The following is a 16,960-nucleotide window of genomic DNA, read 5'->3' as shown; positions in this document are numbered from 1 at the left end:
CTCGTGCTCGGGTCTCCATATTGAAATTAATTGAAAAATACGTTTCCGACCTACAAAAATGTTTATCTATTTTCATCAGAGGGATCACACTGTAATGAATATATTTACATGTCATTTCAAGAAAGGCAGCAAAGATCGGTGAGCGCTTGGAGCCAGCTCGTCTCCCCTCCCCCTCGGCGCTGGGCTGCCGCCTACCCCACCCCAAGCCCCACGTTCCCTGATCCGGCAGCCCTAGAGGGCTCTCCGAGACTTTCTGGGAGGCGGTCAGGAGTTAAATATGATCTCTTTCCTTGCCCATCTGGCCTTGGGTGCTCACTCTGCAGGGAAGGCCACCTGGGCCCAAAGACATTGCCCCTGGGTATAGTGCAAAGGATGAGGCCCAGGGTGGGATGGGGCCCATGTGAGGGCAGGAAGGCACCACACACTGTACCCGCCCTGCCTCCCTAAGGCTCAGGCCGGGTGGCAGGTGGACCTGTGGGGGTTTCTCCACAGAGAGTGTGGCATTGCCCAACCCCTGCTGCCCTGCACCTAGAATATTAAAACCTCAGGTGGCTTGGAGTTTGTTAATACATTTTTAAAGGAGTGGGGGAACCTGGAGATTTCTAGACAGCAAATGAAAGCAGAACTTTGTCAATGACTTGTGAAAAGGAAGCTCTTGCCCCATCCAAGGCCTGTTTGGGGGTGAGGGGTGGAGGAGGAAGTAAGAGGTGTTATTTCAAAAGATCTGGCTTTATTAATACGTTTGGAAAAAAGCTCCCTTGGTAGCATGTGTTCTCACAGTGCCGACTAGAACCCTATAAAACATTCATGCTCCAAAAGCTGCAAGAGAGCAGCCCCCCACGCACACCCAAAGAGAGGCCTCAGCAGCAGGTTTCTGCCCTGGAAGGGCCACTAGAGCCCAAACGGTGCTTCTGGAAAGAACCTGCTCTAGCCTAGCTCACCAACTCCCAAGTTCCAGGTCCATGCCCATAAGTGTGGGTTGGGGGGGGGGGGCTGGTCCTTCACCCAGCTGAGCTTGAGAGCCCTCCAGGGAACCCCTGTCACAGGGTCAGAAGTGAAGGGCAAACCCTAGCCAGCTCTGCAGCGGACCATAAGGGGGAGTAAAGGTAGGTTTGGCAGTGTTGAGGCCCTAATTCTCTCCCAGAGTTGGGGAGAGGCCCATCGTCCAGTTAGAGGCACAAGAGGCTTCTGAGCAGCCCTCCCCTGCCCTCGACCCCCACATCAGCTCTCCATGCCTCTCTGCAGCCTCTCCAGCCAGGCAAGTTCCCACCTGCAGTCACTGAAGCAGGTGGTCCCCAGACTCGACCCCCACTTACAACCAAGCCCACCCCAGCCTCCTGCTTAAGTCCATGCAGGGCACCAACCATCCACAAGGTCATAAGAGCTGCTGGGAGCAACCAAGCTGTGCTGCCCTCTCCCTGCCCACCCCAGCCCACACAGAGCCTGACCCTCTGCATTTACAAAACCAAGGCCGTGGCTTGGTTTTGGGAATTACGTCTAGACAACCTAGTAATGGACCTTAAAAGTTTCCACCCTCACCTCCCCATTCTAATAATAATTGGAGTGGAAATTAACTGGAGGGTTCTCTTGCACTTATGACATCTGTCAAGTAACCAGACACGTGGGTTTTGCTAAATTCTTTTATTTTTTGTTTAAATTTTCACTTCAATTTTAATTCTTGAAGAACAGCCTCGACAACATATATCGCACTCATTATAAGAAGCAAAGGGTTATATCAAAAATTATTAGTATAGAATCACAGGAAATCTGGTTTGGAACCAGAAAAAAATACAAAACAGATATAGATACATAGACACAGGACAATTTTTTTTATAATTATTTGGAAAATGTTATTTTCCCCTAATTCTTGTTTCCTTTTTTATGTGCATACGATGTTTAAATTTTACAAAAAAATGAAAATAAAGACTAGTATTTTACAAAATGAATAACAATGTTTGGGGTGTGTGTGTGTGTGTGTGTGTATGTTTCTACATAGAATTCAGTCCACTTCCATGTGTGTTGTTTTCTGTACAGAATATATCCACATCCGTCCACAATAAATCCTGGAAGGTCCATTAGTCTCCTTCTGTTTTATTAAAATTCTCATGGTCCTCTCTTCCAAATTTTTTTTTTCCTTTTCTCACCAGACACAAGGTCCTTTTTCTTTCCTTTCCAACATGTTCACAGATCTGATCCTAAAGAGAGTCTCTTTTTCTCCTGGTTTGCAGCTCGGGTTGCATTTCTGCAGGGTGGGCTGCTCCTGTCGGCCCGGCCCACCTCCCCCCTGCCCGGCTGCACCCCACAACAGTCGCCTGATGTCCCCGCAGCTTTGGAGTCCATGGCCCCCGCCGGTCCTCTGAGTCTCTAGGGGGGTGGGGGCAGGTAGGAAGCGCCCAAGGTCTAGGAGCACTGGATGGACATGTAAGGCCAGTTGAAGCTGCTCCCAGACAGTAACATATCCCGGATGAGAGTTTCGATGGGGGTTTTACCTACCAAACGGACGAAGAAGAGCTGCTCGATGACCGAGGAGGACACGGTACGCAGGGAGGGCAGTCGCAGTAGGAGTTTGCCGAAGCGGCTGGGCTGGTTAGGGTACTGGCTCCTCACATACTCCTCCAGTGCGCACTGGGACTTCTCCTGCAGGCTCTCGATGTGGGCGGCATCCGACAGGCCGCACGCATCTGCCCGTGCGGCCACAGGAAGGACAGAAAAGGGGAGGGGACGCACAGGTTAGTGAACAGCAAAGGCACGAACAAGCCATGAGAAATGTGCTTAAGTTGATAAGAGGGGGAAAAGGAAATAGAAGGGAAAAGGGAAAAAAAATCCTCCTCTCCATTCCTCCCTAATCCTTCTTCACCATTCCCTCCCCTCAGCCCCCAACACAAATAAAAATAAATCACACCCCCACCAAGCCTAGGGGAGCTGGAGACGGAAGCACACACATGCAGAGGCAGCAACCTCTCTAGTCCCTTTGTTTTTCCTCTTTCACCTTTGGATTAAATAATGTACGATGCTGGAGCCATGTTTGCTGTGCGAAGCAACCTGTCCTCCGCCTGCAGGGGAGCATCTTTCCGCTGTGCTCATTAAAGGGAGGACTTTTCCCCCTGATTTCGGGGTGTTCAGAAGCCCTGAAGAAATACGTAGCCTGGGGGCAGTTCTTGCAGGCTTCTTGGAATCCTCTCTCTCAAACCTAAATGACCCCAGCCAAAATCCTCAAGGAGAACCTAGACTGTCTGATGAACAAACACCTGGGAGGGGTAAGGAATCGTGGGCTGGCAGTGCGTGGACTCAGATCGAGCCCAAGCTTCAGCAATACAGGATTTGAGACCCACGATCTATGCAAGCAAGAACTCTGCAGCAAATCCTCGGTGAGGGTGTATACTTCTAATCTGTGCTTTAGATCAAGTAATTGAAAACTGGTCACATCTCTGTAAGCTGTATAATAATCAGAAGGAATATGGCTCAGTTACTCCAGGCTGAGGAAAGGAGACATCTTCAACAATCAGACACAAAGCTGGGCTGGAGACAGCTGCTGTTGCTGCTTCCAAACTGGAAGTTGGGGAGTCGAAGGTGGGGGGGGATTTGGGGAGATAGGCTTCCTGTTGCAGGACCAAGGGGAAAAAGGCACTTACACACAATGACAGCATCTTAAAACCTGTGTGTTTATCTCGTATCAACCAAGGCTCCTCACGGTCTCCTAAAAATATTTCAAGACAGCAGTTTATACTCTATCAACTAACTAAAGGCAAAGAAATGGAAAAGAAGGTGGAATCCAGAGGAATGAAGTGAAAGCTTCCTCTCTTAGTTCAAACGCCCATGTTATTTCTTTATTATATATTAATAATAAATATTTAAAAAACAGGAAGATCACAGAGGAGCCCTTAGCCAGTCAGGAGGTTGACTAGAGATCAAAGGCAGAGTTTGCTAATATATAGATCTGGGAAGAAATTCGTGCATGGCAATGCCCCCAGAAGGACGTTATATAATTGTGAATGGGTAAGTGTGACCCTAAGAAGTCACACCAAACGATTCAAAGTGAAACCCGTGTCTGCTGTGTTTCTGAGATTTATGTCTTTATATTTCAAGAACTGGGATTTACAAAGCATCTGACACCTTCATCTACAAGGCAATAGCCTTGAGCAAAAATACAAATAAAACTAGTGCTAATTCAAGAACTTCTAAGGCAGGTCTCCTTTGACCCTGGATCCAGAATGGGTTCCTCTCAGATGTCTAATTACTCCTGCCAGCCACTCGGGTGCATCCACACTGTCCTGACCTGGGAAGCCAGCGAGAGGCTAGCAGGGCGAGGGCAGGAGCACTCTGGAGCTTCACTGCTTAGAGAGGGGGGCTCTGAGGTCTGCCCTTGGCCTTGCTTGCTAACCTGGCCCTGCTGAGTGGCCACCATGCAGACTCATATTTACATATATCTTGCTTTACATGCATTATCTGCCCATTATGCCACAGGATCCCTTTCAGCGTCAGACAACGCAGTATGAAAAGGACCCACCGATACACCAGCAGATTTTTTTAAAGACCCATATGGCATCCCCTCAGGTCCGTAAAATATTTATCTGATATTTACATTTAGGGCCCCCAGAGTGCAAGGACACTACCCTTCTCCCAGCCAGGCCACTCCAAGGGAGAGAAGCCCGGGAAGGGCTTGCTTGGGCCCTGTGCTGGCTGCTTGGATTTCTTTCCTCCTTTGAAGGCAGAATGCCTGTAGCGGGGCTTGGCTGCCAGGTGCCAGCCGGCCAGCTCCGTGGCCTCCCTCCAGCAGGAGTCCCACTTCAGGCCTGGATTCCCACTCTAGATATTCATCCCCACTCTGGATATTCCTGCCACAGGAGTCTCCCAACTGTGGACAGACAGCATGAGCTCTCAGATCGATTAGGTGGCTGTGGAAGCAAGGCGAGGTGAGCAGGGGGTGTAATGCAGTACATATTTACATTCCATGGGATAGACCCGAGGTCAGACAAGGAGGTAGAATATACAGAATCCATGCCTCACTTTTTATGTGGTAGTGTCAGTGTGGGAACCCTCAATATTTCTTCCATAGTATATGGAAAAGAAATTATGTAAATAAATAACCATTACTGCTCAGGCCCTCCCGGCTTAGCCTTTGTAGTGCAGAGAATGTATTTCATGGTGTGCATTCAAAAGAGTTTAGTGTTCAGGAAATATAGATGTAATCAGCTGCCATAACTAGAAATCAAAGTTATTATTGTGCTGGAAATGGATTTATTGTATTTATGTTAACTAGATGGCTCCTTTCAGAGGAGGTCCCATTTATTTGAGGGAATATTTAGGTGTATGAATTAATGAACTTTTAAAAAAAAGTAAGTTCAGGTCATGACCTAGTCCTTGGATGCTGTCCAGAATATTAAGGATTAAGCATACCATCCGGAGGCCAAACGTGAAAACCACCACGGGGAACCCCCGTGTCAGCTTCAAATACTTAGCCGGAGCAAACCTCGTTGGACAATATGTCTAAAACTGTCTTTTCCATCATTCAAAGTTTGCTTAAAAGTTGGATGACTTTGAGAAGGCTTCCCATGAATTCCCTTCTGGCTAGCAATCAAAACACGTTTAGTCAAAAGTGGAAATGTGTTGTAGGGAGGAGGGGGGTGAATTTACTACTGACAGCTCCATTTCCATGTTCAGATATTCTGTTTGCAATTTTCCAACAAAATAATGTTAGTGTTCACTTCTCAGCCTCCCCTGCACCTTGAAGACGTGGTTCTGAAACTTCTTCGGGAAAACTTTTTAAAAAGGAACAATTTTCACGGGGATGTTTTAGGATGGAAAGTTGAAAGAAAAGCATGAATAATTCCACAATCTTCCCCACGGCCAGCACAGTCCTCGCCTCTCTCTGGGAAAGGGCAGGAGATCAGAAAAGTCAAGGGAGTTCAAAGAACCTTAGTAGGGGACAAGGAAAAGGGAGCAAAGACCTTTCCTGAGAAGACCTCTGTCCAGCTCCAAGTCACATTTCTGCTTCAAGACACCTCACTGGATGAGATTTTAAAACCCCAGCTTCCCCGACACTGGCTTGCTTCCTGATTAATTTGGCTAAAGAGCTGGGGAGTAGAGAGCCAGCCAGGCCCCAGGCCTGCCAGAGCTAAAGCAGCCCCGTCGCTGCTTCCCAGGCTCTTTGTCACTTTTGAAAAACACGTTTCCATCAAGAAGACTTATTAAGATAAAATGCATTCAAACACTGAGGAGGCTATTCAATAAATCTTCCATTTGTTTTAAGGTTTGCACTTTATCCTCTTGCAAAGAATAACTCCCTCTCCCACTAGCAGACCTGCATTTGCACTGAAAGTAAAAGGGGGGCAGTCCAAGTCCACGGCTCTGGCCACCCTGCATACAAATGAGATGTTCTTGCCTAAATAAATTATCTGCTGCTCAGATCGATATTAATACTACATTTGCTACATTACAATATTGTGCAAATTTAAGAGGCATTTTAATACAATGTAAATACGATTCTTCACGCATGAAAGCCAGGAAATATTGATAGATTATACCATTGCTTACTGTTCAACAAGGCCTTGGGAAAGGGGTTTTGCCATCTCTGCTCAGGAATGGTTTTAATTTGGCCTTTGGAGGTCCTGGCTCTAGGATAGATTTATTAGGATGGTTTATTTGTTCTCTGAATGGAGGAATTAAAAACAATAGTGCCAATAATGGGAGTAAAACTGCAGCTAACCCTACTCACAGTGGGCAGGGCCCCGGACCCAATCTGAGCAGCTCTGTTCCCCACCAGCCTCCTTTCTGGCTTTGTTTATATTTCCCCCCATTACCTGCTGTCCCGGGTGTTTATATGTTTCCCTCTTGCAGGTTACAATAATAAAAAGCGGGCAGTGTTCTCAGAGGCTCTGACTAGAGCCTTCAAAGGCAACGTTAATGCACTTTCCTGGAAGTTAATTTGAACCATCTATCATAAGAGAAATTGTTAACATGCATGTTACCACCACCTACATTTAATTTGATATTTTTAAGGCACTCTGTTAAATTTCCAGTGTTCGTGTGTTCTGCACGGCTGTGAGATTTATCTCCGGGGCGGGAATCCTCCCATACTTGCGGGTTCTACAGTATTCCTTTTGTTTTTTATCTTTCTTGTTTAGATTGAATCCGTTTTTTACGACCCTCAATAACCTCAGCAACTGCAAACATGAATGGTTTCCGATAAGGGAAAATCAGGCAGCAATAAAGCGGGATTATTTATGATTGTTTGCGCGTATTCTTCTCTTTCCACCTCTGTGTGTGTCTCTCTGTGTCGGGAAACTCATCCAGGGAGCGTGCCACACAGAGGAGGAAGCCACATTCCCACGTTCTCTTCCTTCGCTCTCCTCCCCCAGAAACACTAAGCGCTGGCGCACACACACGCACACACATACACACCGCACACGCGCGCAGCCAGACAGTTCCAACGCCCCCCACCCCTTGCACACACACACACACACACACACACACACACACACAGGACGCGCGCCCGCCGCCGCCGCGGCCCCGCGTGGGGCTCCAGGCCCCCGGGCCGGGCCGCCTCCCGCCCGCCTCGCAGCCGCCTCAGCTCCCGGACCGCCGCGCTCCCAAGATGGCAGCGGCGCCGCGGGCCGCGTCCGGGCGCTGGGGCCGCAAGTCCCTGCCAGGCCCAAGGTCGGGCTCGGCCGGCCAGGCCGGCGCGGCGACGCGGCGTAGGAGGCCGCGCCGGGCGGAGCGCGGCCTGCTGTCGTCCCCGGCGCGGCCTGCCCTCCCGGCCACCACAGCCTCACCTGACGTGAACAGCACGATGGCTTTGAGGCAGCTGTACTCGGCCGAGTCGACGTGCAGCGCCTTGAGCTTCTCCACCTGCTCCTGGAAGATGCGGATGTGGTCCATGAAGGCCACGACGCGGTCGGCGGACATGGGCGAGGCGTGCAGGCCCGCGGCGGCCAGCAGCGGCGCCACGTGCAGCGGCATGGAGCACTGGGCCGCGTTGAGCACGAACAGCTCGCTCCAGGTGAGGCGCAGCAGGGACACTTGGTCGGTGATCTGCAGATCCGGGAAGAAGGGGATGTTTCGGGCCCACTCGACGGCGCTGAAGAGCAGGCGCGCGGCCAGCTCGCAGATGTTCTCGATGCCCATGATGTTGTTGGGCTGCATGCATTGGCTGCCGTAGCGCGACGTGGGGTAGGGTTCCGCGCGCAGCAGCAGCGAGATGTAGCCGGACAGGTAGCAGTGGCCGTTGAGGGGGTCCCCGTTGGTGAGTGCGTACTGGCCTGGATTGGGTTGGGTTGGAGGCATTCTTCCTCGCTGAACCGCTGACAAAAAGAAAGAGAGAAAAGAGGCAATGTGCATCCAGGGGGCTTGCGAACATCGGCGCGCCGCAGCGCACCCGACACAATGCGGAGGCTCTTCCCACAGCCACACGCGCCCGGCGCATCTTCTCTCGCGCTCGCTCTCACTCACAGCCCACACCGGGAGGAAATCTGGGGTGAGAGCCTCCAGCTCCGCGGTTCCGCATGCCCAGACATCGCCTGCGCCCCTGGCCACCTTAGCCCTGCCAGAACTAGGCCTGATCTCAGGGCCCCCAGCCCCGCATGGTCAAGAAAGTGCCACCCAACCCCCTCCACCACTAAGGTGTGATACACAGGTTAATGAAATCCCACTCACCCCTCCAGAATGAAACAAAGCAGAGTAAAACAAAACAAACAAAAAAGAACAGGCGAAACCAGAGGAAGGTTGTGGTTCTAGGCAAATGCCTAGCCGCCTCTTCATTTGCAGGCAAGCAGTGTTTTGCGCAAAATGTTTCCATATTCTCTCAAAATGCTATAGAATTATCCTTAAAATAGATACAAGTTACATAACCACTTACAACTTTTGAATAGAAAACAAGTATTCTGCACCCCTCCCCTAACCCCTCCTCCCCTTCGCCCCACACAAAGTTCACTGTTAAAAGCAACAGAAAATTGAAAAATTTCAAGAAAAAGTTGAACTTACAGTAGCCAAACATTATTGAAAAAAGTGGGAAATATAATTAATGTCTGTCCTGTGAGGTGCCACTGCAACCTGCAGCCAGCTTTTGCCCAGTGAATGCACGAGCTTGCAACTGCAAAAACACTGGATTCATTAACCATCTGAATGCAAAACGTAAGCATGCTTTGAGTTCTTAAAGCTGACCAAAGTTTTTTTTTTTTTTTTTTTTAATGTGTATGTTTTACTTCAACAGTGCCAGCGTTTTAAATTGCCATGTAAACAAAGACAACTTTAGGAAAAGTTAGGGCTACTGAACTCTCCCCCCAACAAATTAATATAGATATGTCCATGTACACATAGCTGTCTTATTTCAGGTTGTGCACTATTTTCTTAAGTTTGCTTTGATTCTAATTTTAATGCAAACCCCAATGCAATTTAAGCTCTTGAAACATAACAGCTAGAATACTTTTTTCTAATTATAGTTTTGAACTTGGCAGTTATTTTTCAATTAAATGAGAGCACAATTCAGATTTTTTTTTTTTTTCAGATGCCTACAAAATCTCCCTGGAGCTAGAAATGAAGTCGTCATATTTGCCTGCTCCTTGAGATCTGAAGGAATTCAATTTCTTTTCTTGTGGCATATAAAATATAATTTTAAAGTCAATTACAAGAAGGAGTAATCTGCATTCTGCAAAATTGACTGGTTCGCTAATTTGACTATAAGACATCTTTAATGATTGTCAGGAGATAAACTTTAACTGTAAACGGCTAAATATATTTATAAGAAAAGTGCTGCATCTCTTGCCACATGAACATGAAGCATATCTAAATACAACATCAAAAGTTGTGTTAAAAGAAACCAAACCCATACAACACAGGGATTAAATGAAGTGGAAGCTCATGCCAGCTGCAGTCTATGCATTATAGCCAAATCAGAAGGATCGGTAAATGCCGTTGTAAATTGTAATTTGTATGCAGTATTTAAGCAGAGGGTGGAGTTTGATGAAGAAATAAAACGAGTATCATGCTTTTAAAAAAATGACACAACTATGAAAGGACGGTTCAGTCACAAACTTTCCTTTCAAAGTAGAGGGGTGAAAACAAGGCCACAGCTCTGGAGGAGGCGGCCCCAGCTCGGTGAAGAGGAGAGGGAACCAGTGAACAGGCCAGAAGCCCCCCTTCCCCCTTAATTAGACCTACAAGTGCAATAAATCTCACTCCTCTTTTTCCAAGCTAAGCTTCCAAAAGGGTGATGCAGCAATGAATCTATGGTTCAGGATACTCCAGTCCCCAGCCCGCCCCAATTTTAAATAAAGGGTATGAAGAGGTGGAGGGGAAAGTGGAATGAAAAACACAGAAGAGTTTTCTGGGGGAAATCAGCACCCCTCCCCAAGTTCATGCGAGCACAGCCCCCAAGCATCCTCACGCACACGCGAGAAAGAGACACACACCGAGCACATCCAAGACAGAGGAAGTGAGGGATTTTAAGCCACAGCTCACGATCCCAGGGACACAATCCTGAGCAGGCAGCAGGAGGGGTGGAGGAGCCAGGGAGAGGAGCGCAGGCCGGGAGGGGGAGGCAGCGGCAGCGAGCTTGGTTGGGGAGGGGGGTGACGCCGGGGGAGGAAGGCAGCGGGGACAGGGGAAGCTGGGACAGGGCCGGGACCGCAGGAGCTCCAGCCCCATACAGCAGCCACCCCCGCGAGAGAAAGAAAGAGGGCCGGGGAGGCGGGCGAAGCTCAGGGAAAGAAGCAGAGAAGAAATATTCACCTTCCCGCCTCATGCCCACTTTGAGGCACTTCTTGAGGCGGCAGTATTGGCACTGGTTGCGGTGGTGCTGGTCGATGGGACAGTTCCTGTTGGCACGGCATGTGTAAGTTAAGTTCCTGCGGACGCTCCTCTTGAAGAAACTTTTGCAGCCCTCGCAGGTGAATTGGCCGTAGTGCTTGCCGCTCGACTTGTCCCCGCACACCACGCACTCGATGTGCTGCTGGCTCTGGCCCGAGCCGGGCGGGCCCTGGCCCTTGTCCCCTGCCGTGCCGGGGGTGGCGGGCGCTCCGGGCTGGCCCGGGGTCTGCGGCGTGTGCGGCGCGCCCGAGCCCGCCTGCTGCTGCTGCTCGCCGCCGCCGCCGCCGCCGCCGCGGGCCGCTTGCGCTGCGGGGTTGGGGCCGCCGGGGTTGCCCCCGGCCACGTCGTCCTGCGGATCTCGCCAGCTGCTAACTACCATTGCCATATCTTTGGGCCCGGGGAGCGCTGGGGGGAGCCGAGCTGCTCGCCGAGGGCCGCGGGGCGCGCGGGCGCGCTGGGAGGGGAAGGGGAAGGGGAAGGGGGGAGGGGGAGGGGGCGGGGGGCCCGCCGGGCGCCCCGGGGTCGCGGGAGCCGAGCCCGAGCCGGGCACCGGCCGCTGCCTCCGCCGCCGCCGCCGCCGCCGCCGCTACTGCCTCGGCCGCCCCGCTGCTGCTGCGCGCCCGCCCGCCCTGCTGGCGTTTTGTTGTGGTTCCTGCTGTTTTCTTTCTCTCTTTTTGCAGCCCCCCCAGGCTCTCTGGCTCCCCCCCCCAACACCCCTGCTCCCCTCGCCCGCTCCCCCCGCGCTCCGATCCTGGGGGGGCCACGCTCTCCTTCCCCCCCTCCCCACCCCCCCCCACCGAGCAAGCTCCCTTCTCTCGCTTTTTTCTTCTTCCCAAGTTGCAAAATCAGAAATGGCACAGGCGGCAGCCGGGAGCGGCGCGGGGCGCAGCGCTGGGGGCGGCGGGCATGGGCCACGGCGCGCGCACACAGTCGCCCTCCGCCTCGCCCGCACCCCCGCGCACACACACACTCTCACACACACTCGCTCACCCGCGCCGGGCGCCCGCCCGCCCGCCGGCCGCTCCGGCTACACGCTGCGCGCCGGCTGAGCCGACATAGAGGAAGCCGGCGAGGGCGGCGGCGGCGGCGGAGGCGGAGGAGGCGGAGGAGGAGGAGGAGGAGGTCGCGGCTGCAGGCGCCGCTGGAGTCGCCGCCTCAGCTGCAGCGGCGAGCGCCGCTGGAGGAGCCGGGGCCCGGGCGGGAGTCCGAGCTGGAGTCGGGGCTGCAGCCGGAGCGCGAGCCCGGGTCGGGGCCGCCCGCGCCGCCGCCGCTGTCCCGGCGGGAGCCCTCGCTGGGCTCGGGATTGAGGGGAGCGCGGTGAGCCGAGCAGGGCGCGGGGCGAGGCTGCCGGCGGTGATCAGGGCGCGTTGGTGTCGGGGGGCCAGGTCCAGGGCTGGACGCAGCCAGCCATTCAGGAAGGCAGCGCTGGAGAGAGGGAGGCAGCCGGCGAGGAGGATCACACACTTTGCTCTTTTTGTTGTGCCGGTGGCGCCGGGCTCTCGCTGCCTTCTTCTTTCGGGAGGTGACGGAGAGGGAGAAAAATACGAGATAATTCACGCCGGCGACGAATTCACAGCGAAATCGAAAAAATAAAAAATCAGAAGAAAAAGAATTGCAATTAAAAAAAAAGCGAGAGACATCCAAAGTAGGTCGAATAAATAATCCTCTTCTTTTCCTCTTTCTTGCTCCTTCTTCTGCTTCTTCTGCTATAACACACAGAGCTAGTTAAAAAAACCCTGGAGATCGCCCAAAAATGTTCTTTTTTTAGTATTTTAAATAAGTGCTCTTCAGCCGGGAACCAACACCCTCCCTCCAAAAAAAAATCATATATGTATAAAATAACGATAAGAAGAATACGAAGGGGGTGCCTCCTCCTCCTTTTTTTTTTTTTTTAAGTTTAGCCCTCTCTCTTCTGCAGGAATGGAGTAAAAGACAAGGAGGAGGGAGAAAAAGAGAAAGAAGAGGAATACAAGGGAAACAACTAATAGAATATGTAAGAAAAGAAAACGGAGAGAGGAGAGAAGGGAAGAGAAGAGAGAGAAAGAGATTGAGAGATTGAGAGAGAGAGAGGCGGAGGAGAAGAGAGAGAGAGAAGAGAGAGAGAAGAGAGAGAGAGAGAGAGAGACCCCAAAATTGAATGCGTTTAAACGGGAGGACTCGCAGAGCAATGTTTCCGAAAGGGGGATCTGCGCGAATGTCTGTATATAGTGAACTTTGACACTACTATTGAAACTGACACGTTTCTATGGAGATCGCTGCCTTATATGGAGCTCGTGTCAAGGAGCCAAGAGAAGGGCTGCTGGCAACTGATAATCAAAGGCGACTGACTGGTCAGAGCCCTGAATCGGGGGGGAGAGAAAATGGGAGTCTAAGGTTAGCCAAGCCTCCAGCACGCCATTGGTTGGAGAGCCCCTCCCCCCTCCTCTTTTTCTTTCTTTCTCCCCCCCCCCCCCCCGCCTTAGCTACCTACTGACGGGGATGGTGAGGGGAGGAGGAGGGAAAGTGAGGGAGGGGGGTGTGCTTCTGACAAGCGCAATTTACATTGAGATCGCCCTGCGCTGCTATTTACTCTGAGACCTGATTAGTATGGGTCGTCTGTGGTCACACACACACACACACACACACACACGCACACGAACACTAGAGGGGGAAGGGATGGCGAGGGGGAGAATGCCTTGTAATGGTTAAAAGAGAATTAGAAGGAAATTATTTTGATTTCTTCTGAAAAGTTTTTAAAATTAGGTTTTATGAACGTGAACAGAGTGTCGTTGAAAATGTTAGGAAAATTTTTAATGAGAATTAAACTCTCACCATTTTAATGATTCATGAAATATGCTGGGTTTGAATTGTTTTCTTCGTTCACATATAAGCATAATCCAAGTGTGGATTCTGCTCTTTTTAGATCCTTTTAAGAAACAAGGTAGGGACTCCTTATTTTTTGGCCCAAAGTATACATTGGTTTTAAAGGTTTAATTATGACAAAACACACTCCTGGAATATGCAGCTATTGCCACAAAATCAATCTGAATCCAGGGCTCCTATTCATCCCATGATGATTTTAAAAATAAACTTTACAATCAATCCGATTTTTCCTTCTTTCTTTTTTCCTCTTTGGTATTCTCAGGCTGTTCCAAACTTCAAACAACGCTTAAATAATTATTAATAAAACAGTAGTAAGTCCTCATGGGGGGGGTCAAGTTAGTGCGGTCAAGTCGGAGTCCCAGGAAAAGAGGAAAGGGGCGAGCGACTGACAAGGGAAAATGGGAGATGGGGAGAGGTGGGAAGAGGGGAGTAGGGAGAGGAGGGTGGGGGAGAGAGGCAGGGGAGAGGGAGGAGAGCGGGAGAGAGGGAGGTAGGGAGGCAGAGGGAAAGAAAAAGAGAGGGAAAGAGATAAAGAAGGCGAAGAAGAGGGAGAGATTGAGAGAAAGAGGGAGGAGAGAGGGAGAGAGAGTGAGGGCCAGGGAGAAAGAGGGAGAGTGGGGAGGGAGAGAGAGAGGGAGGGGGGAAAGAGGGAGAGAGAGGGAGGGAGAAAAGGAGGGAGGGAGGGGGAGAGAGAGAGGGGGGAGAGGGGGAGAAGGGGAGAGGGAGAGGGGGGAGAGAGAGAGAGAGAGAGAGCGAGAGGAGAGAGAGCGAGAGAGACCCCGATTCCCGAAGGCGATTGGTCGTGGGAGGAGGGGCGGGCAGGAGGAGCGGTCCCGCCGCCGGGCCTGCAGGAATCGCTGGCTCCGGCTGCCACCTAGCGGACGGGAGCCGCGCCCGGGAGGCGCACAGCCGGGTCTCTCCTCCCCTCCCTGCAGGCAGCCTGCGCCTTTTCTCCAAACGGAGACAGCACTTTGAAAATTCTTTCAATGGATTTTTTTCCTTGAAAGATCGTACTGGGGAAAATGATACTTCTATTAGTTACATATTCTCCAATAGCACACTCGCACCCCCCTCGTTTTGAGATCGCTCCCTAGGCAGGCTCAGGCGGGTGCGGAGCTCTGCGAAGTGACAAAGCCGCCGCGGCAGCCGCTGGGGGTGGGAGCCGCGCTCGCCCGCCCGCCCCTCGACTCGGGAGAGCGTAAAAGTTTGTCTCAGCTCCAGCATCCGATCCTCAACACGCCCTCAGGTAAAGGTGGGTGTAAATGGCCACGCTGTATTGACAGAGGTAGGGTTTGTTTTTTAATACTCGTTCTCACTTTAAATTTCACCAGGGAGGGGTTTGGGAAGCGCTGCGTGTTTGGGGTGCGTTTTGCGCTTCCCGGTCTCTCCAGCCTACAAGTCGGGAGTCAACGACCGCTTAGTGACTAGGGACGACTTTAAAGAGCAGAATAAAGCCTTTTCCGTGCCTGCCCCACAGCCCCTCCAGCTCGAGTAATGGAGAGACAGTCAATGCACTCTGCAAGCGGCGGCCCATTGTACGCAGCTGACGGAGAGGAGGCGACTGGGGCAGGCAGGGGCTCCTTGCCCTCGGCCCCCTCCCCAAATAAACGCTCTCACGTCTCCTGGTCAATTAAAAGGGGAAAGGAACACGATTAAAAGACAAAAAAAAAAAAAAAAAGAAAGAAAGAAAGAAAGAAAAAAGAGAAGAAAAGATTAAAAAGAGAAAGAAAAAAGAGAACAAGCTTTCTATATATAAATTCGAAATTTTACTCCCCATATAGTACAGAGGCAGGCAGTCGAGGGCAGAGGAAGCAGGCAGAGAGAGGGAGACAAGGAGAAGGAAAGAGAACGCGGAGAGACGGAGCGAGTGGAAGAGGAGGCAAAAGCGAGCGCCAGGGAACCGGAGGCCCGCTGGACACCGAGTCTGCGGGTCCAGCCACCCTTGGACCCTGGACCGTGAGTCGTGGGCACCAGAAGCGAGACTTGGCCAAGTCCTTCCCCACCAGGCAAGTAACGCAATTGATTATCGTTTCTTTTGAACTCGGGGCTGGCAATGCGGACAGGTCGGGAGGTTGACTCTCTTGGCCTCTGCAGGCCAGGGCCGGAGTCCAGGCAACCAGGGCGGGATGAGGAGAACTTTCCGCGGGGCCTGCTCAGGAGCTACCCTCACCCGGCCTCTGTCCCGCCACGGCGCAGAGGCAGGGACCGCGGCCGCCCCCCTCCTGGAGCTGAGGATCATGCCAGCCAAGCGTCAGTCCGAATTCGAAACAGGTCTCCCCACCCCCATCCTCTACCCCCTACCCCCGCCCTCCCCGCAACCAGTGGGCGACGGATGCCGGGCCTCCAGCCCTGTGGCAGAGGAGGAGGGCGGCGTTTAACACCCGCGCCGCCGTCCCGCTGGTGCAGAGCGGGAACCGCGGTGGAACCGGCTGCCGAGTCTCGCCAGGCTGGCCCTGTTGCCCGCGCCCTGCCTGGCTCCGGCCAGAGCCTGACGAGCTCGGCTCCTGCCGCCCACCTGCGGGCGCCATGTGTAACGGATCCCCTAATGTAACACGATCGATGGCTGCCTCTTTGATATGGGCGATAGTGTCAGCGGATTAAAAGGGACACCAAGCCGCTCTCCCCAGTGGAGAACCCGCGGCGGCGGCGGCGGGGACAGAACATCAGATCCCCAGCTCCGCAGCCCAGCCATACTCCTCGCGCCGCAGCACGAGGGCTGGGGCGGGGAGGGGTCATCTCCCAGGGGTGGGGACGGAGGGGGTGTGTGTGAAAGGAAGAGCCTCAATTAAAACCTACAAGAGCGCTTTCCTCTGCGTTGGGCAGGGGCGCGCGTTTGCGTCAGAGGGCGCGCAGGGCTGGCGCAGGGGGCGGGGGTAGTCGACGCCGGGGGCCGCGCCCCGGGGCTAGATGGTCTCGAGATTCAGCCGGCCGGGCAGGGTTGGCCTCGGTCCCGCCACGCAGGCAAGAGGGAACGCAGGGCGCGAGGACGAGCCGAGACTTCCCGGGAGCGGCGGAACCTATTCGCCCTCACTGTGGGCTCTTTCCGCTAGCCCCTACCCTGAGCTTCCAAATTTGAAAGAGACCCTGGGGGTGGGGACAATTGGGGCCCTCGAGGCTTCAGGCGATGCCACCCGCTCCTCCAGAGGAAGGGAAGAAGGGGTTCAGTACCCGGCCCTAGGCCCGAAGATGGGGGCTGTTGGTGGTGGTGCCCGTAGCAGTGGAAACTCGCGGCTTTTCGGAGCAGGGGACAGATCGCCCTTCCGCCGGTCCTGTGTGCTACATTTCTGTCTCAAGA

The 16,960-nt window shown here is 52.6% G+C and overlaps 1 protein-coding gene and 1 long non-coding RNA gene across 13 annotated transcripts in view; one reads left to right on the top strand and one right to left on the bottom strand.

Moving 5' to 3' along the window:
• Nucleotides 1-1,626: 1,626 nt before the first annotated feature.
• NR2F1 (nuclear receptor subfamily 2 group F member 1) lies at nt 1,627-11,507 on the bottom strand. The gene is made up of 3 exons (XM_045898572.3): nt 10,726-11,507; nt 7,773-8,300; nt 1,627-2,681 (listed from the first exon to the last, which is right to left on the bottom strand). Exons 1-3 carry the CDS (start codon nt 11,186-11,188, stop codon nt 2,401-2,403), a joined length of 1,272 nt encoding a protein of 423 aa, XP_045754528.1. The 5' UTR covers nt 11,189-11,507; the 3' UTR covers nt 1,627-2,400.
• A 486-nt stretch (nt 11,508-11,993) lies between these two features.
• LOC123860012 (uncharacterized) overlaps nt 11,994-16,960 on the top strand; it is a 164,100-nt gene continuing 159,133 nt past the window's right edge. For 8 of the 12 annotated variants that reach the window (XR_010413148.1, XR_010413147.1, XR_010413142.1 and 5 more), the window contains exon 1: nt 14,957-15,671. This is a non-coding gene — a long non-coding RNA (uncharacterized LOC123860012). The other 4 variants (XR_010413141.1, XR_010413138.1, XR_010413140.1 and 1 more) reach the window with 4 other exon arrangements.

This window comes from Mirounga angustirostris, unplaced genomic scaffold, assembly GCF_029215605.1.
Source record: "Mirounga angustirostris isolate CCGP_5_RB_7025 unplaced genomic scaffold, mMirAng1.0.hap1 SCAF_7, whole genome shotgun sequence".
In the NCBI taxonomy this organism is placed as follows: Eukaryota; Metazoa; Chordata; class Mammalia; order Carnivora; family Phocidae; genus Mirounga; species Mirounga angustirostris.
The sequence above is the reverse complement of the archived record's forward strand: the minus strand, read 5'-3'. Positions and strand labels throughout refer to the sequence as shown.